The 22,291-nt window shown below is 39.1% G+C and overlaps 2 protein-coding genes across 3 annotated transcripts; both read left to right on the forward strand.

Annotated features, from left to right (window-relative positions):
* Positions 1-1,237: 1,237 nt before the first annotated feature.
* Positions 1,238-13,823, forward strand: pnpla3 (patatin-like phospholipase domain containing 3). Its single transcript, XM_067489876.1, has 9 exons — positions 1,238-1,716; positions 2,697-2,929; positions 3,032-3,097; positions 5,612-5,821; positions 9,228-9,288; positions 9,416-9,592; positions 9,681-9,813; positions 9,896-10,003; positions 11,657-13,823. Exons 1-9 carry the CDS (start codon positions 1,530-1,532, stop codon positions 11,907-11,909), a joined length of 1,428 nt encoding a protein of 475 aa, XP_067345977.1. The 5' UTR covers positions 1,238-1,529; the 3' UTR covers positions 11,910-13,823.
* Positions 13,824-13,997: 174 nt separating this feature from the next.
* Positions 13,998-21,745, forward strand: snx4 (sorting nexin 4). Of its 2 annotated transcripts, none has more exons than XM_067489877.1 (14): positions 13,998-14,145; positions 14,511-14,635; positions 14,826-14,964; positions 16,111-16,260; positions 16,346-16,393; positions 16,485-16,540; positions 16,784-16,856; positions 17,578-17,639; positions 18,022-18,087; positions 18,243-18,332; positions 18,778-18,877; positions 20,165-20,310; positions 20,416-20,530; positions 20,614-21,745. In XM_067489877.1, exons 1-14 carry the CDS (start codon positions 14,014-14,016, stop codon positions 20,659-20,661), a joined length of 1,350 nt encoding a protein of 449 aa, XP_067345978.1. In that variant the 5' UTR covers positions 13,998-14,013; the 3' UTR covers positions 20,662-21,745. The 2 variants fall into 2 exon arrangements, with proteins under 2 accessions (XP_067345978.1, XP_067345979.1); XM_067489878.1 differs by having other exon boundaries at positions 14,044-14,184.
* Positions 21,746-22,291: the final 546 nt, after the last annotated feature.

Below are 22,291 nucleotides of genomic sequence, written 5' to 3' on the forward strand. Positions count from 1 at the left end.
TCATTAAAGATCTTCTAGGATATTTACAGTTTTAAGGGAATTATGAGTTATATAATATAATGTATGAAGGTCCACTGAATTCCATTGTGAAACTTCAACCATGGGGGGATTACTAAGTCACAGGCACAAGAGCATAAGAATTCAGGGGGTTTCTCGGACAAATTCCTGTGGAGTTAATGTTCATATTTCGTGTTTAAAAACAAATAGTTAAAATGGCTGCAATGAGATGCAAAATGACTCAAAAGTGAGAAACAAAGATATATCATCTTCTTTTAGGGAATGTTTCTCTGCCTATATTACAAGCCTTTAGAAGAAGGGTTGTAATGCCGGGGCCAGGGATCGAACCACTGACCCTGTGGTCTGTGGACGGCTGCCTTACCAAATGAATCACAACTGTAATGATCATAATATTTCATTTTATTCCACATTATCAGCAATAGTCAAAGATGTATTATTTCTAATTTTATTTTATTTACTCATTTAAGGCTGCATCTACTGTTATAGCATTCATTCGCTTACAGCCTGTGCTCTTTCCTCAAAAGAGCCTTTCTTCACATGACAAACAGTAGTAAGGACAGATTGGTCAGATGACAAAGACCAGTGAATACACACTTTATAGCTGTTGTGAAATGTCTTGTTGTTGTTGTTGTCCTTTTTGGTTATCCTCTGCGTTCAGGGTCTCATCATCATTTTGTCCGCGTGTTGATTCGGTTAGTTTTTTGGCAACCCTCCCGCATTTCTACCAGGATTGGGACCGGAGCTTCCCGGCTGGAGATGGGGATGGACTGTTGGGGGTTCAATGTTTTGCCGAGATACACTTTAACATGTGGTCGGGTGGACCGGGGCGCAAACCTCCGATTACGTGGTCGATCACGCGGCCACTCTACTAACTGAGCTACATATAGCTGTTATGGAATTGTTGGTGAGAAATCTGCAGCGGTAGGGACAAACCCCGATTTGTCCCTACCTCTGGATTTATGTAGATTTGGTGTTTGTTTAGAGACTTGACAGAGAGAATTGACAGACGTGGAATAATCCAATCACAAATCACCAAAATACGTTGCCTTCAGAGTTTCTAGGAAATCTTAAACTTCGTAAAATAACCGACGACAGTGCAGACTTTCAATGACTCCGTGTCATTTCACGTTCAGGTTGACACTTTATTCTACTGCCAGTAAACAAATTACCACCTAAATAAGTCAGTAATTGAGACTAAATTAGAATTATAACATCCGTCGTGTACCGTGTGTATAAAATAGTTTGCGGGGAAAAAAAGCGTTACGTTGCCAATGGAAGCGCTACTGCGCCGCATATATTTTGAATTTGATAGTTCTGACAGCACTTGAATGCATTCTTGTCACTGCTCCCTCCCCTCCGCTTTCCTCTATAGGACCGGTTGTGTTGACCCTACGGTTACAGTCGGCTCCTGTCCACCGAGCTGGGTCGATGGTGGAGGAGTGGCTACTTGTAGCAGGCGCACTTGGTGACTCTTACGCTGCCAGTGCTCCACAGCCGGTGCCTGTCCCGCCATGTTCGACCTAAAGTGCGGCTGGAACCTGTCTTTCGCCGGGTGCGGGTTCCTGGGTGTTTACCACATCGGAGTTGCCAGCTGCTTGCTGGAGAAAGCGCCATACCTCGTGAAAGGGGCAACCAAGCTGTATGGGGCCTCTGCTGGTGCGCTGACCGCTTCGGTGCTCGCTAGCCAGGCTTCGTTAGGTAAGACACACCGCAATGTCAGTCTGGAGCCGTGTGCACACCAAACAAATGTTATTGCTATTGGTAGTGATTGGACTGTTGCTGGCTGTAGTAGCGCTGCCACATAATAACAATAATGAAGAAGTCGAAATGTAATAGAAAGTAATTTGGCCCACTAAAAAAAAATGTATATGGGTTGTGAAATAATTTTAGGTTTCTTACATTTTTCCTGGAGCTCTGCCTTTAAACTCAGAATTCTACTTTCATTGAGGTGTTGTATTCAGAATCCCCCCCCCCCCCAAAAAGTAAGAATTTAGTTCTTTGAAGTCAAACCTCTGAGAAATATAGAAAAAGTTTGAATTCAAATAAAGTCAGAATAAAATACAGCTTTTTTTTTAAATTATCCTCTTCTGTAAAATGAATACAAGCGCATTTGAACTGTGTATTTTTTTCTATATACATTTGTTCTGCCAAACTTCCAATTTCATTCGCCCACTTATTAGGCCATAATCATACTTTTTGCATTCAAACCAATAAAAGTGTATGGTATATAACTTTAAAATCTGTTCAAGATTACATTAATTTTTCAGACGCTGTCAGATTTTATAGTTCATAGTACTAGATTTTTTTTTCAATATTTCAAACAACAGTGTGGAATCAATGCATTATAAGGGAACAGCATGGTGTTACTGTGGGCCGTGTGAGTCAGAGGAATCCTTTCGCTTTCTCTACTATGAATAAGTAATCATTACGGCTGATAGCAGGAAACATGTGAATGGAGGTTAGACTGTGTGTACTGCCCTCTAAAAAAAACAAACTGCAGTAACCTCAGCATGGGTTAAGGAAATAGGAAGAGGGTGCACACGGGTCACTGACTCCTGGTTGCTTTAGTGAATATTGATTCAGTTGCAGCTTGATTGATCACAAGCAAATGTCAAAGCAGCAAGATAGCATCAAAGTTCCCATCTTCTGTGCATGAAATCCTCCTTGTTCTTTCTTAGCTAAATGCTGCGAAGATGTGATCGAAATGGCAAAGGAGGCCAGGAAGAGGAACTTAGGCCCCCTTCATCCCACCTTTAACCTGATCAAGGTGATCAAATCAGGCCTGAATCGTGACCTGCCCTCTGATGCACATGTCCTGGCCTCAGGGCGGCTGTGTATTTCTCTCACTAAGGTGTCTAATGGAGAGAATGTGCTGGTGTCCGAGTTTAACTCCAAAGAAGAGCTCACTCAGGTGCAAGAAGTGGTGACATGACTGTCTTTTAAATGAATACTACATTAATCCAAGCATCAGAAAATGGATTGACTCTGATTTAACCCTGCACTTTGTCTACAGGCACTGATCTGTAGCTGTTTCATCCCCATCTACTGTGGACTGATTCCTCCATCCTTCAGAGGAGTAGTAAGTGTTAATATTTGAAACACTGTTTGTAAAGAGTTGGTGTTGGTTTCCAGTTCCGGGATCCACAGATATTTTATTCCCCTCAGAATGGTCTTAATGCTCATTATGATCAGAGATGTTCATTAGATAGAAAGTAAAAGGAGAAGTTAAGAAAAGAGAAGCAAGTTTCAGTGACAAAGAAAAAAGTTACACACAGAGTGGTCTTAAAAAAATGTAGCAGACATTAAAGAGGGAAATTCTCTTAGTCTGGATAAAGAGACATTGTATTAAAATAAATCATAATCTAGTAAAGAGGGTCGATTGCTGTGATGACAAGCATACTTGTGTTATATGGGAGTATTGCAGTCAAACCTGAAATTAGCACTGTGCACATATCAGGGTACAAGACGGCATTGAGATAATTTTGTTTTTAACCACAAATAATCCTGATTAGTCATTTGTATGTTTCGAAAAACAACTGTGGAAATCATTTTAGCTGCAGGTCCTAGTTCATTTTGCTAATGCTACCTGTTATCTGTCAGCTGCTGTTGGACTTTGACAGTGATCTCTGTTGGTTTGTCTTATTGTGAATAGGCAGCACTACTGAACCGATCAGTTAAATTGGATTCAGATCCAGTTATGTAGTAATACTAAAATACAAAGGTTGCAAAGTAATTAAAGACAAATAAAATACATCCAGTAGATTACATTAAATAGTGCCAAAATACACAGAACAATCACACTACATACAAATGCTCAACAATCAAGACAGATACAATAATCAATCTGATAACATCAAGTATAATAAAGCTGTACAGAATAACCATGCAGTTCCAGCTTAGTTTGTTGTAATTGTCTCAATCCGCTTCATGAAGCAGTCACCTCAGGTAATTCCAAATATGCTGACTACTTATTGGCTCCTTTCCCTTCATTCTCTGGCCCAGCTCATCTTAAAGCATGTCAGTTGGGCTTAAGGTGAATGTGAAGGCCAGGTCATCTGATCCATTCTTCTGGGTCATAGACTGGACACATGTTTTGGGTCATTGCCCTGTTTAAAAACAAATCTCAAACCAGATAAGATGGCAGGAGGATGTTGAAGCCCTGAATTCGGAATAATTCTCCACTGTCTCCTGCAAATATTTTTTACACCGGCAGATACCATCCACTCACCTCCTCTGCCCTTTATGGATCAAACTTGTTTTTCCATCCCTCAACATGATTGACATCTGGAGAATGTGGAGGCATACTAAGAGCATCCCCCAAGACCTGCTGTTTTAGAGTTGGTCTGATCCACTTGTCTAGCCATCACAGCTGCTCAGATCCTTACGCTTGCCAATTGTTTTTACCACCAACGCATTACCGTCAAAATCATTCTGTTCACTTTGTGCTTAATACACCCCACCACTTGATGGATGTCATTTTAATCCGTATGATATATCACAATCCCATATGGGTTATTTCATACTTCCAGTGTCTTAAGTTCTGTCATTTGAATAGAGCAAATTGGATACACTGATGTTTTAGTCTCAGAGCCAGTATTGTGACAGTGAAGCTCCAGTAACACAGTAAATCACGGGTTAATGGGAAACTAGGGACAAACAGCTTCTTTGTGAACATGTTGGTGAAATTCATTCTGAATAGAACTTGTTGTCTCATCCCTGCTACCAAAGTTCAGTGTCCTCACACAATGAGCAACACAGGTAGTCCAATAAACTGCTGCTAGATTTAGTGTTGACAGTGTTACCTAGAGCTGTATGTATATGCAGTACATGATGTACTGTTTCTGCAATAGTAACCTATAAATACATTGTGTTCTTTTGGGCCCCAGGGCCCACTTATTGGAACTCGCTGAGACATGCACTTGGTGGACAGAGAGTATTGTGGAGACCTTTTAGAAAAACAATGTGTTTAAATGATGAATTCACCTTAATTGCAATAGGAACATAGCATTAGTTCAGAGTATTAGTTCAGCTAATATGTACACAAAAAATAACAACACAACAACTGTTCCTGATCTGCATGTCCCTGCTGACCTAAATTCTATCAGTCTGTCAGTCTGTCTCTGACAGATTTTTGCTCGTTCGCCAGTCAGCTGGCAGCATCTTTGCCAAGCTGAACAGGGTTTTACGGCTGGCACTAAGAACAAGGTTAATTCCTTCTGTGTAACATTTTAAGCGCTTTAAAATTGGAAAGCTTAATTTTCTAATGTTCCAGGGGTCAAGTTTAAAATGGAACTGGAGCATTTAATTACATAAATAAAGTTGTGTCAATTTGGCGCGTGAGGATGTTATGTTTGATTCTAATATGTTTTTATTTTGAAAGACTAGCATCCTCTCTGATGATTAATTGAAGGTCAAACAGGCTTTGTTTAAAGGATGTGGATATACACAGACTTTGTGTAGATTCTGACCCCATTATGACGGTACAGCAGCGAAGAACAAAATCTTATAAGGGACTCAATATTGCAAGAAATACAGCTTCTGAGTGAAAGTCAGAATGCTTTATTTCTGTCTCTGCCTTTTTCTGTGTCTTTAGCGCTATGTTGATGGTGGAATCAGTGACAACCTGCCACAGTCAGAGCTGAAGAACACCATCACAATCTCTCCATTTTGTGGCGAGAGTGACATCTGTCCCCGTGACAACTCCAGCAGTTTTCATGAGCTGCGTTTTACCAACACCAGCATCCAGATGAACCTGGGCAACATGTACCGCCTCAGCAGGGCCCTGTTTCCACCTGAACCCAAGGTAAGTGACTTATAGTCCTGTTTATTTGAAGTTGCATTATTCACTCTTTTTATAGCATCAGTGCGTCAAATGATAATGTGAGAGGAGCTGCCCTCAGCTCATTCGCTTAACACTGCAGCTTTTTTTAGCTCATTAGATGTTGTTAGGTGTTTACATACACTATAGTAACCTGGTAACCCTTTCACGAGTAGGCTGTTTTCTTAACTGTACTTTGAATTAGAAACTAGGGCTCAGCAATAATCTCATAGTTGTTGGTTCAATCCCCGGCTCCTCCGGTCACATGTCAAACAGTGTCCTTGAGCAAGACACTAAACCCCAACTTAGTTGCTCCCAGTGAGTGTTGGCCAGCTGCATAGCAGCTCCCCTATCGGTGTATGAGTGTGTGTGTGAATGGGTGAATAAGAAGCAGTGTAAAGCGCTTTGAGTGCCAATAGGTAGAAAAGCGCTATATAAGTGCAGAACATTTACCATTTTATTAAATGTTTTATGCTACACACAAATCAAATAGCCATTAGTAATATTTTTGGCCATAGGGAAAGACCTACATGCTGCACCTCAACCCAGTTAACAAGGCCAATACTGAAAAATTGCCCTTAAGGACATAATGTACTTCATCATGACTGCTGAGGTGTACGGAACATGCAGAGCAAATAGTTAAAAAATACAGGGGAGGAGAAAGGAATTTTGAAACAATCTTTGAACAGCCAAAGTTAATGACAATAACAAGCTAGTGAGAACAAATAAATAACAAAAAAGCACATGCTAGACTAGTTCTGCTAGATCAAGGCTACCTTGACTTTAAAGAGATATGACTGATTAAGAGAATATCAGCAGAATAGTCAACATTAAATTCACACAGTTTACTGTTTTGACTTCTGTTTGAAGAGACTGCACCTCTTGATCTTTTCCCAGTCTGCCAGGTCATGTCTGCATAAAAGCTAACGGGAACACTAATGTCAATATGGTAACAAGCACTGATGCTCTCTTAGACTGACAAATGTGGTGTTAGGATAGGAAATGAATAGACTGGTAGAAATTCATTGTTATTGTTTTTCATTAAACATAAATCACTTCAGCTAAACAAATCATTTTTGTGCTTTCACCATGTGAGTTTTTACATAACACTGGATTTACTACTTTCTCTCATCTCTATCCTGTGTTTCTGCTTGTTTTTACCTGTCACTTTCATTATTGCTAGGGAGCCTTTAACATCATGTGACCTATTCACTCTGTTATTTGTCCTCCCCCCTTCACAACCTCATGTGTCTGTGGATGTTAGGCTTTTCAATTCCTTGAGTTTTAGAACTTAACTCACAAATCTCTGTGAATAGGGTGTTTGGGTTCTTGTCACATTCCTAAAATCTCCCTCTGTGCAATGCTGGAGGCAGTGATTTCTCACTATAAACATCTGGGCGATGCTGAAATGGCGTGAGAAGTTTGACCCATGACCCCTGTGGTCTGACCGTTCCAGCTAGTGGATTGGCTGTGAGTGGCTCAGCTGATGTCAGAGCTTTTTTATTGAAAAAGTTGCTCTTGTGCAATATAACAAACTGACAATATGGCTACAGTTCATGATGACCGTAATGGGAAAGTGTTTACTCTTTAAAAGATAGGGATATCTCAATCACAGTTATCAGTTTTGACTTTGGCAGCTTTGTCAGGGAATGTAACAACTTCAAAACAACACTACTATTCATTTTCCAACATTAATCCAATGCATGTCTTTGACTTACAACTGCTTCCATTGTCTTGACTATTATGTGTTGAAGATCACTGAATCTCTGGGGGTTTAAATTCAGATACACCATAACAGTGGTTCTCAACCATAGTCCTCAAGAACACCTGGCCTGCTAGTTTTTCATTCCACCCACTGTTGATTGCCTGGATTAAGTGTGTTAAGTCAATCAGAAGTTAGAATGTACCACTGACAACTGAGGTTGAGAACCAATGCAGTACACAACAAAAATCCAGGTCCAACACTAACCAAATGTATGCAACTAATTTAGCTATAGTGAAAATTATTATTTTTTTATTTTTGTCCTTTCGTCTCATCCCGTGAGTTCAGGGTCGCCATAGGGGATCATTGTCTGCATGTTGATTTAGCACAATTTTTAAGCCGGATGCCCTTCCTGACGCAACCCCCCCCAATTTCTACTGGGCTAAAAATGCTAAAATATTTTATATTTCAACTTTTTTTTGTTTTTCTGCAAATATTCCTAAGACTGGGAATTATCTGGGTTTTGAAGCATTTCATAGTGTCATCTGTAAAGAGGTGGTGGAGGTACATAAACCTAGGTAGATCCTCAGGTAAAAGTGCAAGATTTTTAAACGGAGTTTGATTGAATTGATAATGTTCATAAGATGAGTGCACAAGTCTAGTCTGGAAAAACTCCAAAGGTGAAAATTATGGCAAAGAAAACTATTTAGGAATTAATTTATTTTTTAAAATGTAAAAGACCTCTGTTACTATATAAAATTGGTGTGGAACAAAAACCACAGCTGATAAAGGTGAGAACATCATCAAGTACTTTACACGGGAATGATGTCACAAAGGTTCAGTGAACCACTTTAAGAATTGCCACATGGTTATTCTAAAATTATAGATAATCTTTTATTAGATGATTACATTTTATAAGAATCTAGATGAGCCGAAGGTAACTAATAAACAGAGCTGGAAAGTAAATGTGGTGGGGTAAAAGTACAATAACTTACAGTGACAAAATGGAACTACTCCAGTCCAGGAACTTCAAAATTGTCAAATACTTACCAAATACAGTACTTAACATGACACTTTCTGCATCTATGCTATGCTTATATTAGCCACTACTTCATGTTTCACAGTCATCCTGTATTTTCATTACATGTGTGTTAAGACTGTTTTCAGTCGTACTTTACATTTAACATGTTTTTTTATTTTTTTTATTTAAGCATTTCAAATCTTTCGCAATTTGGAGTTAAAACCTAAAGGAGATTATCTCAGCACAGAATCAGTTGCAACATCTCACTTAATGGTGAAAACTGAATCACTTTTTATAAATTTCTTTGTGTGCTTTAAATAAATTAATAGTAAGTAGTAAATATTATCTGGAAGTTGTGAATCTTGGCAGAACATGGACTCTGAGACAAAGATGGTTAAAGTTAGGAAAAGCCATAGGTCGATTTGTTAAACCCTAGAAGCCTTCCAAAAACACAAACTTCTGGAAAAAGATGACGCCCAGGGTTAAAAGTTAACCAGCTTGTTGGCCCTCTCTGCTATGCAGCCAAGTGCTTCTTGTAGTCAAAAAAAGTCAAACTGATAAGTGTCCCACAAATAATTTGTGTGTTCACGCAGCTAATTCAAGTCATGGATCAATAATGTGAAGTCAAATTAAAGTTTCAAAAAGCTCTGTGTTTTTCCTCTTCACAGATCTTAGCTGAAATGTGTCAGAGCGGCTATAAAGATGCTCTGCGCTTCCTTGAGGAGAACAGTGAGTACTCTACTATTGTGTTACCATTGCAACACCTTACATAAGTTTATCTACTGTAGTGTACATACATCTCTAGCAGCATCTTGTTAACCCGTGACCTGTTTCTCTGATGTCATTTTGGTTCCAGACCTGCTGATGTTGGATTGTCCGACCTCTGGTCCCACTCTGTCAGAGAGCCCCCCTAACTGCTGCTGTAAGCACTCTGAAACAACCAAGGAGTGGGTGCTCCAGAGACTGTACCTTCGGCGTAAACCGCACTGGTGGATGGATGAGCAGATTGCTCTGCCTACGCAACTAAAGAAAGGTGTAGTATTATTACTGTGTGTTCTCTTCTATTAGAGATTATAGAAGAGACCTATGTGTGAGTTTTGACATGCATGTGTTTTTGTCAGTTTTCTGCAAGGCCTGCCAAGCCAAACCTGGCCTGTATGCCAAGGTGTCTGAGATGTTGCCAGTCAGAGTGGCCTCCTACATGCTCATGCCGTACACGCTGCCTGTACAGTCAGCCTACTCAGTGGCCCAGAGGTGAGGTGTAGGCTCATCAGTGACAGTGTCTGCGCTTTAAGGAAAAGTTACACAGTGTAATGTCATTTCTCCTTCGCTTTAGGTTTGTGGAGTGGATCCCAGAGGTGCCATCTGATGTACGCTGGCTGTTTGAAGTGGCAGGTGATGTGTACCGACAGGCCTGGAAAGGAGAAGCAGCCGACTCCAACAGGTGACAGAGTGGTTTCCTTTGACAATTTCCAAACAAGTTGATGGAATTAGAGTCCTTTTCTTTTGTTAATTTTATTTTATCAGCTGTGAGTGTGGGAAAGTACAGAAATGATCTAAGTTAAAAGTTATCCGAGGTATATTTTTCCTATAAACCCAAACACAGGCATCTAGCTGACACACATCTACCACCTAAACATAAACACACAATATAAATTGATTACATTACATTCAAATAAATGGATTAACATTCAGTTCTTGTGGGGCTGACATCATAAAAAGACACGAATGTCTGTAGAAAGTCCTCCCTAACCTTAAAATGGTAAAGAAATCGACATCATGGACACCATATCCGAGAATTGTAGCCTTCTTTTTTGTTTTGGTTTTTTGCTTAATAAGTTTCACTGCAATTGAGTGGAAAACTTTGCATCCATTTACTTTGAAATTACTTTTTTTTATTAACATAATACTTAATGCATTCACTTCATTATCAGAAGCAACTAAAATGATCAAGCAGTATATGAACGGAAAGTTTTAGTAAAATAATACAGTTATATCATTGCAAAAGAGGTGAAAAAGTATTTACACATCTTTAAGAAATATTGTCTAATACATTGTGTGTTCTCTCAAAGCCTTTATAACCTCCAACAGTGTTTGCATCTTTTCTGGTGTAATTTAAAAACTTAACTCATTGTATAATTTTATAATTTTACTGTACCTTTCTTGTCATCCCCTCCTTGACCATTTTGATAATGTGATTTGTACTAGTTGACATTCTTTGTTTTACTTTCTTTACCATTTTCTCGTAAGGGAATGCAAACATTTGCCATCAATGCGCTGTGCAGAATTTTATGAGAGCATAAAGAGCAAACTAGAGTAGGTAGAAGGAGGACTGGGTGGAGCAGAGTGGATCGATCCTGAATCTAATGCTAGCAGTAGTATAAGCTGCATTGTTAGTTTAAGATGAAGCATACAGATGTGACATGCTGTAGATCCTGAAATGTGTGTTGGGTTGTAGTAACTTTATTTGTTTTCACTGGTACTGTCGAGGCAGGAGGGAATAAAACATGGTTGCTGCAAAGTGAGAATGCCTGAGAAGGTCCTTTCGTGATGTGTCCTAGTGAATAGGAATCAAATTGGTAGGTCAGGGTGGAGAACTTAAAATTGTAGCTAATGGGCTGCACTTGATGTCTTGACAATACATCATTTATACATAGCTCCAGTAACTTTTAGGAGAAGATTTTTTTTTTTTTGTAGAAGTTTGAAAGAGTCAATACAATGTAATGTGCTGCTGTTGCCTTTACAGAATAATTTTATCTCCCTTATCAGAGGAATTATAGTTCTTGGCACTTACTAGGATACTCAGCCCATTACTGATGTACCTTAGTCATCGCAGCAATGTTGTAACATTGAACAATGGTTCAAACAAAGATCGACCTGAGTTGTATAATTACAAACCTTTCAATCCTGTTGGCTACTGGACTTTCATACATGACATCAGACTTACGTTGCCTGATTACAGTGGTATTAATGGTTTGAACTTTAGTGTTCACAATAAATTTTCTTGAAAATTAAAGACATAAAGCATTTCAGAAAAGTCCTATGAGTAACAGTAAGAGTTTGTCAGATCATCTAACAGATCCTTTTTGACTTTCAGCGAGTCGTGTTTGAGGAAATGCCTGAGTGCGCCTCCTCTACCTACAGAGTGTGACAAACCCATGTATAGAGACACCCTGCCTGCTCTTTCCGCATTAGACCTCCACGGAAACTACTGGGAGATTCCCAAATCTACCTCTTCTTCCTGCTCCTTGACGAACCACCACCATCCTTGCATTCCCCCCTCCTCTCCTCAACAAGTCTGTTTCTTCGTTGGCTCGGAGGAGGAACATCAAGGCCATGCATTGCAATAAAAGGACTCAGGACCTGCACTTTAACAATGATGTTGTTATACTGTATTTCCAGTCTCTCTGTGAGGAGCTGCTGGATTAATTAGTATTAAAGCAATAATCCATTATGTGTAAAAGAACTCTGAATCAGAACACTCCAGCCAGCACACAGTTTAACATATTTCAGTGAGTGCTCTGGAAATCTCACTCAGGACCTGTTTTATTGTACAGCACAGAATTGTCTACTTTTACAATGTAACTACATCCTACTTTCCTATTTGTTTAAATATACTTATAAAAAGTAATAATTCCTCTTTACAACACAGTTAACTTTGTCTTGTCAAGCTGCTCTGTCTCTTTCATTGTTTCTGTTTATTTTAGTATCCCCAGATGGCATATGACAACGATGTCTTTAATTGGACGTGATACAGCTCCTTGCAGCCACATTGAATCTCTGACACAGTTTCCAAAGATAATTAATGCTTCAATATGCAACTTTGGGAATCAAGCTAGTGGTCAGATGGGATTGTAAATTAATCCACTCCATTCCACACAAATCTTCAGGTATTTGTCTTATGAAATTACAATAAATAATCAAGCCAACATAAACTATTTGCTAGTCAAGCAGAAATAATTGGTCTTCTAAAATTGGTCAGGAGGATAAAGCTCACTCAAAAACATTTAGAAGGAATTATCTCTGCTGCTTTCATAGGTTGTTTGAGTCTGGGTTAAAGAACCCTTTGACAGCATTGTTAAGTTATGTTCACGAACATACATCTACTAAAAAGCAAATCCAGTTAAATTTGCATACCACAGCCTTAATGTTACCACAAATGCATAGTCTATGCTATTTTTAACCAGGAAGTTATAGTTTCCTCACCAATATGACTAGCTTTATTTCTAGACTTTAATCACTTGTTTGCTACCCAAGCATGATCATGCTCTTGTCAACTGTCATATACTTGAAATTCATGAACAAATCAACATTTGCTACAAGGTACAGGACATATATTTGTCCTATATAAAAATGTGCAATCTATTGGTTTACATTTGCCATTGTTGTGTGCACAGCATCAGCAGGTTATTGCAGATACTGTATACTGACTGTCACTTTTGCCTCTTGTAAACCAAATTGTCACCTATTGCCCCGAATATGATTAAAAACCCATCATCAAGGCACACTGCTTCGCTTATTTGATATTTCTTAATTCCAAATTGTTAATATATTTTGAATAAATGCTGCACATGCACAAGACCTCTGGTGGAGTTACTGTATAGTATGTGGTATTTGAATATATCTGTCAAAATCAAGCACAGATTTGATAAATATCAAGTGCAACAAGGTATCAATGTTTGGTGTCAGTGTGTACAGCCTGACCTTCAATATACTTTATTACTTGTGACTTGGATATAACTTAACTGTATGTTACTGCACTGTGATCCTCAGCTAAGAATAAATAGCTTACTTTGAATGGCCTGCACCATTTGGTGACACTAGATGGCAACAACAACTAGATGATTTGTAAACTTAAGCTATAGATCGATCATAGAATTATCCTCAGATTTGTGAACCTAAATAGGTGTATAATGCATTCATACATTATCTCTAATGTGTTTATGACTAGTCAGATTTAAAGATATCCTTAGTTAGATTTTGACCGGTACAAATTCTGGCTTAACTCAGTTGAATTTCTTTTAATATGTATAAATTATAGTAATAGTAATGTGTGTCTATATATATGTCTGCATATATTTGTGTGTGTGTATATTTATATATGTGTGTATATATATGTGTATATATAATATGTATGTGTGTGTGTCTGTCACATTATGGTTTGGCAAAACTGAACCTTCTTTTGACAAGCCCAAAATCATATCGATTTTAAACAGTTGTTTTACTTGTCAGGCCAAGTAAATCCAACAAAGGTGAACTAAGAACATGTGTGAGAGCCTCTGGTCTTTAACTCTTTTAATTATTGGATGATGTGTGTCATGGCATAGAGACGCGATATATTGTGTTTATTGTATCATCATTTTCTAACAGTAAATATTCATAATTCATAGTACCATTAAATAAGGAGATCATTAAATCCTATTTGCATCTGTGGGATGCAGGGACGCTTTGCGCATGCGCTCTAGCTCACCAACAACATCTGTATGGAAGATGATGGCGGAGGATGGGAAGGACGAGCAGTTCGGTCCCGACGAAGATTCAGAGAACACAACCGCAGACGGTACCGATGGGAGCTTAAACAACGCGGTAAAACAGGAAGGGGAGCTTCGCCTTCCAATTTGATTTGTAAAAACGCTTTTTAATACGCTGCGTTTACATTTGTTGTTTGAACGTTAACTGCACAAAGTTCACGGCAGAGTTTACGTTAGATACATTGACGTCATGTTAAAGCTTCAGCTTATATGTTGCCATGCCGTCATATATATACAGTTTTCGTCAGTTTAGACACTGAGGGTTTATGTTTACTGTTACCCTCATGCTAACGTTAGCTTGCTTATTAAATAACAGCTTTTAGCTAAATGTAGTAGCGTTAGCTTGACAGGAAACGGGCAGCGAGGTGTCATATAAACAGCTGTTTTAATGGGACAGTATGCTGTGTTGTGATGGTTCAGATGGTGGAGGAAGGCTCCACGCTCCTGCGCAGGATGGAGATCTGTGTTGCTGAGGCTGAGAAAAGGAGTGGCAAAAATGCAGTGAACATGCAGGAGACGTTTACCGTGTATCTTATTGAAACACGGTAAGAATAACATGCGTCATTTTAGTCACTTGATGAAAAGTGCTGTGGGATTTTTTTTTTTGCTACCAGTCATCTCTACTTCCTCTTTTCGACTTCTGTGTTGCAAACATTCACTTCTGTTTCTGTTTGAGAATGTGTGCGTGACGGTGCAAAATCAACTAATCAGCATTATTCTGTGGTTTCTCCAAAGGCCAATGGATGCAGTCGCTGAAGGTCGTAACCCAGCGCCCGACTCACTGTGGCGGCGATACAGTGAATTTGAACTACTGCGGAACTATCTCATAGTTACCTATCCATACGTTGTGGTACCCCCTCTGCCTGAGAAGAGGGTGAGATTAATGTGACACCGCCTTCACTTCTTTCTTTCATTCAATTCAATTCAATTCAATTCAACTTTATTTATATAGCGCCAATTCACAACAAAGTCATCTCAGGGCACTTTACAGAATAAAGTCAAGATTATAAAGATACATAAAGAGAACCCAACAATTCCCCCTGGAGCAAGCCATAGGCAACAGTGGAGAGGAAAAACTCCCTTTAACGAAAGAAACCTCCAGCAGAACCAGGCTCAGGGTGGACGACCATCTGCCTCGACCGGTTGGGGTGAGTGGAAAGGGGAGAGAGAAAAGAACAGAGCAACAAAAAGCAACAACAAAACATCGGGCAGATTGGTAGGACCAGTAGCTTCACGCTGGAAGACACACAGCTTCAAAGCCGGGGGACATTGGCAGAAAGGGACAGAGAGAGGGGGACAGAGGAGAACAAAGACAACTACGGGAGAGAACACACAGAGTTAATGACATACAGTGGTGACAATTGCGGGATGAGAGGAGAGGAGAGATGGTCAAGAGGAGGAAAGGAGCTCAGTGCATTGGGGGGTGGGTCCCCCAGCAGTCTAAGCCTATGGCAGCATAACTATAACTAACTATAGGCTTTGTTAAAAAGGAAGGTTTTAAGCCTAGACTTAAAAGTAGAGAGGGTGTCTGCTTCCCGAATCTGAACTGGGAGCTGGTTCCACAAGAGAGGAGCTTGATAGCTAAAGGCTCTACCTCCCATTCTACTTTTTCAAGATCCAGGTGCTACAGTGTTTACCCTAGAAAATGTTTTCAGATATGAGAGCACGTGAGATAAACTGTGAGAGCACTACATCACAGTGTGGGATAATGAAAAGTCAATGTAGTGAAGGACACAGGCATGTCAAGCAAAGTTCTTTAGCGCACTTACAAAAATGTGGAACCAAAATGAGCCTGCTCAAACAGAGTAGTGTACAATTTAACAAAAACATGAACTGTAGTGAAAATGCCCTTAAAATCACATGTGCCTGCTCCAACATTCTGCTGATGCCTGACAGGTTGACTGGATGTTTGTTATGTGGCAGCATCATCTCTGTGAAAATGAAACAGTCAAGCTTAAAAGAAAGAAATTGTCCAAACATGTCAAGTGAGACATTTGAAAGTTTTTTCTTTTGCATGTAGGCAGAGTTTGTGTGGCACAAGCTGTCGGCAGACAACATGGACCCAGATTTTGTGGAGCGTCGTAGGGTAGGGCTTGAGAACTTTCTCCTTCGTGTGGCTTCACACCCAGTTCTCTCCAATGACAAGATCCTCTACTACTTCCTCACTGAGGTATGGTGCATTTTGGGGTCAGTCCAGCATTGATCATTTTTCATCCATCCTTCTAAATCTCTCTTTCCCCACTACTGTGTGACAGGAAGATGGTTGGAAGGAGGCTGTGTATGAGACAGGATTTCAAGCAAAGGTACTGGACACCTCTCGTTCTGTTTTCTCGCAGATATTTCAAAATAAAGCTTTGCGCAAAGCATGACTACCTCCTATTACTCTCATCACAGGCAGATTCCAGGCTTAGAGCTCTCAGTGCCACCTTCAGGGTGAGAAATCCTGATAAGTAAGTTTCCTAAACACACTGTAAAAGGGGCACAAAGTTATTCATCTCTAGTTATGACAAATTACCATATATTGGATCTGTATGTTCACGTAAACTGCTAACTTGATGTCATAACATAGATGTAACAATGTAATTAAGCTGTTTGAAGCGGGAAGGTTGTTTTATATTTGTTATTATTATCTAGATTATTTTTTATTTTATTTTCAGTTATTCTACTGATCGTTGTCTTTTTTTTTTTGGCAGACGCTTCATGGAGATGAAACATTATAGCGATGAGCTGCAGTCTCACACATCTCAGCTTCTTCGAGCAAGAGCAGTAAGTCTCTCTATCCACCTGTTATTTTTCATATACACAAAGATTATATACATTTTTGTTAACCTGAAGTTGATTTGAACAGAAAATATTGTTGTTTTTCTTACTGACGGCAAGATAAAATAAAGAATGTAGCAAATGTATTAATTGTTAACGACATTAGATCCAGTGAGACTTGTCCAAGTCACCACAGATATTACAGTTTGTGACAATAGCTTCTCTTTTCACTTCCAGACAATAAGTGATAAAGATCAAAACAGAGTCACGCATTGTTTCTTAGCTGTGCAAAAATGGCCCTAAAACTGTCAGTGTGAGCTATGGTAGAAGTGCGACATGGTACACTTGTGAAATAGCTTTGACTTCCTTAGCAAGCTCTTTTTATTGAGTTTATTTCACTAGCTGTCCAAAAAAAACCAAATGCATTTATTTGGTTCCATGGGAGGACAGAAAGTGCCTCTTGCCTAATGTGGATTAAATTAAAAATACTTACTGTACAATTTTGTGTTTTACTATCGTTTTTATCATAAGCTTCAAGCTAAATGTTTTTCAAAAAATGGTATAGTAAATTACCACATGTTTTGTAAAGTATTCATTTGTTCATTCATGTAGACCACAAAACATCACAAATGTAAAGAAATACACCTGCTGACACTTGCTGAGGTTCATGAACTTGGAAGAAGAAATCATTAGTGTATTTTTACTGTTTGATTCCCATCTCTTGCAGAGGGTTGCTGATCGACTCTACGGTGTTTACAAAGTCCATGGAAACTATGGTAGAGTCTTCAGGTTTGTCAATTTTATGAAATTTTTAAAAAGTTATGTCGAGAGCAGAGTAACAGCTCATGAGAGCAGGTGGAGTTATATGAGAGCCAGGCACAATGACAGGAAAGGAGCTGTCAGGGAAAGAAAGCTGTTGTTTTAAATCTACCTCAGTGATCTAGTAAAACACTAATGGCTGTTTTCAAGTTAAAGTACAACCAGAAATGTGCTTTTAACTTTCTTGATGACTGTTGTTGTATAGTGTTCTAAGTTAGGTCTACGTCTATGCCCTTTCAAAACAGACCATATTATTTCTTCATAAGTGTCCAGTGTGTATGACTTCTCCTTGTTGATGTGTTCTTGTGTGTCTGTGTCTGTGTGCGCACGTGCATCTGCATGTTCACTGCAGTGAATGGAGCGCCATAGAGAAAGAGATGGGAGATGGCCTGCAGAGTGCCGGCCATCATATGGACGCGTGAGTGTTTTAGTCTGGATTTGTTACTGAATAAAAATCCTTTTTACTTTAGTTATGCCCTTAGACAAAGAACATTTCGTATTTAAAAAAGACAGTGTAGTTCCCCTACCAGCTGTTCTTGTTAACACAGGTTTGTTTTTTCCACACACATGCAGGTATGCTGCTTCAATAGATGATATCTTAGAAGAAGAGGAACATTATGCAGACCAGCTGAAAGAATATCTGTCCTATGCTGAGGCTCTGAGGTAAGATATGTTCACCCAATGTGAACTGGAAAACTGGACTAACTGTAGTTTAATAGATCGGAGTCAAATGTACAAATATAAATGGTAACACTGCACTTATATAGCGCTTTTCTACCTATTGGCACTCAAAGTGCTTTACACTGCTTCTTATTCACCCATTCACACTCACAATCACACACACACCAGTGGGGGAGCTGCTATGCAGCTGGCCAACGCCCAACGGGAGCAACTAAGTTGCAAGCAGGCTCAAGGACACTTCAACATGTGACTGGAGGAGCTGGGGATTGAACCAACAACTGTAAGATTGGTCGACAACCGCTCTACCATCCTGCGCCACAGTTGCCCCAAAACCCAATTATACATAATGCGTAACACATCTGTTAACTGGATTTTATTTAGTTAAAGAGCATACATTGATCTAATGATGTACACTTTGCTTTGGTAGGGCAGTTTGCAGAAAACATGAGCTAAACCAGTTTGAGCTTGAGATGGCCTCCCAGGACCTCATCTCCAAGAAGCAGCAGCGTGAGGAGCTGGCTACAGGGGTACACAACATTCATGTTTTGCTGACCATTAGACTCCATTAGGATGGGATTCATTTTACAGTAGATGGCGCCAGAGCTCTACAAGGTTTATAGCAAGTTCTGAACTGGGTTTCAGTTTCTAAGTGGGAGCATTTTACCAGTGAGTGAGAGTAGGGGAAATAAGGATTTGTTGTCATGGTAAATATTTCTTGATGTAGCTTTTATTCTCTGTCCCTGCTCTGTATGAAGGTTATTACCGGACTTAAAAACAAGGTGCTTATTTCTGTACACGCAGTAAAACATTTGCAAATAAAAGCCAAATAGCCACTTATGAAACCACTGATTATAGAAGTATAACCTTTAAGAGAATTGGTGTTTTCATATTTGCATGTTATTTTATTGTTCATTTGTATTAGAACTTTGCTGTTTTCTAAATATTTCTATTGCTGCTTTAAAACTATTTTATCATATTGAATGACGAAATTTTCATCTTGTTCAAGATCAGTTCTGTATTTTAGATGTTTAGATATTTAACTTATTATATTATTTTGGACGCCTGTGGCTATTCAGAACATCTCATTGATAGGATTCTTTGTTTGGAGTCTGTTTTTGATGTCTTCTTAAATCCAAAGTGGGTCCGAAACAGGTGTCCAGGTTCCTAAATCTGAAAGGAAAATCTGTAAGCATTGAGATTTTGTCTTGTGCTGATGTTAGAATAATGACCCTTCCTATATGTTCAATTAATTCAGTGTTCACGAGACGTCCTAAAAAGACAATGCAAAAATGTTTATTTAGAACTTTGTGTGGGTGTTTTTAAATTTCTAAATTTACTCTGATTTACGTCTTAAAAAGATGTGACAAACATTTTGTTTGGAACCTTGTGTGGATGTATATTAGATTTTTAAATTTGACATGCCCCTGCAAAATGGTCTGATTTTATCAATGGACGTCCAAAATAGGCCTTGACAGATAGTCTGAATACCCTAATTATTACACACGTTCACGGACATATTGTATTGGCAGGTGCCTTTTGTTTCATTTTTTTTGTTTCATTATTTACCTTTTAATTTGGATGGTGTGTATATTAGCTGTTAACCTAAACCCAACACATTTGCATGCTCAGATTGGATTAAAACATGTGTTGCCACAGAATGAACTCGCCATTGCCTAGAAAAAATAAATCCAGTTGGAGTCGGACTCTAGTCTTCTTTTACTTCCAAAGAATGGTAACCGTATTTACGAAAGATGTCAGACCGAGGAGGATCTGTTTCCATAACTATTGTGCGTCTCTTATCTTTCCCTCCTCAGATAGTGCGGACATTTTCCTTTAAGGGCATGACCAACAAGCTTTTTGGCCAAGAGGCACCAGAGCAGAGGGAGGCCAGACTGAAACTACTGGAGGAGCTGATAGCAGAGGGGGAAGAGACGGTTAAGGACAAGACAATTGAATGCGAGTGAGTCGCAGAGTGAGAAAACGTCTTGTGCTGATGTATTATGATGAAATGTGTTGATTTGTGTGTGTGTGTGTGTGTGTGTGTATCCATTGTATATCTCTGCAGAGAGCATGTTGAACGGGCATGGGTGGACATGCAACGCTTTAAGGAGCAAAAAGACAAAGACCTACAGGAAGCACTCATTAACTACGCTGTCATGCAGATCAGCATGTGCAAGAAGGTAAGTGAGACTCGACCATCTGAAGCTTACAGTACAACGACAGCAGTCATGTTCATGATGTTATGTCTTCTCTCCCCCTGCAGGGAATACAAGTGTGGGGCAATGCCAAAGAATGTTTTCTCAAGATGTAAAGTTGAAGCCATAGTGGGAAATAAAGCTGGGAAATAAAGCCTGCCTGTGGTTGAGTTATGAAAGTCACCAAATGTATTAAAATATATTGTATGTTTTGTGATTTTTAACATGAATTTAAAAACTAGCTGACATGAAATATATTTAGTGATGGATATATAAAAGAACTAATAGTCACAGTTTTTTTGAACTAGTCTGGAATACAAATACTACGTTTTATGGTGGTAAACGTTTTGTGACTCCAGAGAACTGTGTCCATCATCAGTGTGGCAATACATTTCCTTTATTCCCCTCTGCTGGGAGATGTCTGATGCTTTAAATGAATGAATGGGTCGAAGAGTTTTAATTGGATTTATTAACAGAAACATGTACTGTATGTCTCACACGTCCCATATGTTATTTAAATAACATTTGATTTCCTGTCTTTGAGGCTTACCAAGAGTCAGCTTTGTAAGCGCTAATTTAATGCTCAGTTTACTTTTAGCTTTTCTTAGTACTATATGTTGAATACAATGCTTGCACCCATGTATTTGTAGTATTTGTATAGTTTTTTTGTTTTTGTTTTTTTGCATTATAATATTGCTAAAGCTATGGGCACCAGTGGCTCAGTTGGTAGATTGGCCGCCTACTGACCATAAGGTTGGAGGTTCGTGCCCCAATCTTCCCAACCACATGTCAGTGTGTGTGTCTCTGGGCAAGACATTGCCCCCCAACAGCCCATCCCCATCCGCACAGTGCCGGTTCCAAGCCCAGTAGAAATTGGGGAGGGTTGTGTCAGGAAGGTCATCTGAGCACTGTGCCAAATCAACATGAGGACAAAATGATCTGTTGTGGTGAATCTGAACTCACAGGATAAGCCGAAAAGACAAAATAGGTTTGCAAAGCTGAGATGTTTTGACTAAGATGTGCACATTTACACTGCTGTAAAGAAATGTCAAATGTAAAAATCATTTTACATTATTTGTTGTTCAACATTTAGGATTAGATCATGTTCAAGTGGATGAGCCTTCCTGTTTTTATTTGAAGCAGTAAGCTAGGAGTGTTGACTTTGCTAAAATAAGATTATAAAGACACTGAGTTGTATCACTCTTGTGACAAATCTCTGGATCTCTTTTCTTTTTTAAGGAAGGTGGTGGAACTAAAGATGCTCAGAGACTATAGTGAGAGGATTAGTTTGCCAGACTAACGTTAAGGAGTTTTGTTGAAAATAGGCCACAAGCAGGGCATATAACAAGTTGCCCTTCATTACTGTACTGTACTGTAAAGCTGATCCCTCTTCTAAATTACAATAAATAAGGAGCTACAAAGCTTACTAATCAAACAGAAATAAATAAACTCGATTAGTAAAAACCTCAATCAAAAACCTTTGTGCTACTGCTAGTCTTGTTGTTGAGTCTGGATCAATGAGGCAGCCGCTCTCTACATGTAGGTGCTTGCTCTTCTCATTACTAAATCCCAGACAAAACGTTTTGACATGTATTTCACTACTCATAGAAACATTCCACACACTATTTATTGTGTCAGACAAAAACTGTTAGGTTTTCCATTTTAAGATCCTTTAAATGAAGTTCTCTCAATTAATGACAGAGAATTCACTAATCGACTTTGTCTTTTCTTATAATAATATATGGT

Source organism: Channa argus, chromosome 21 (genome assembly GCF_033026475.1).
Source record: "Channa argus isolate prfri chromosome 21, Channa argus male v1.0, whole genome shotgun sequence".
Lineage (NCBI taxonomy): Eukaryota > Metazoa > Chordata > Actinopteri > Anabantiformes > Channidae > Channa > Channa argus.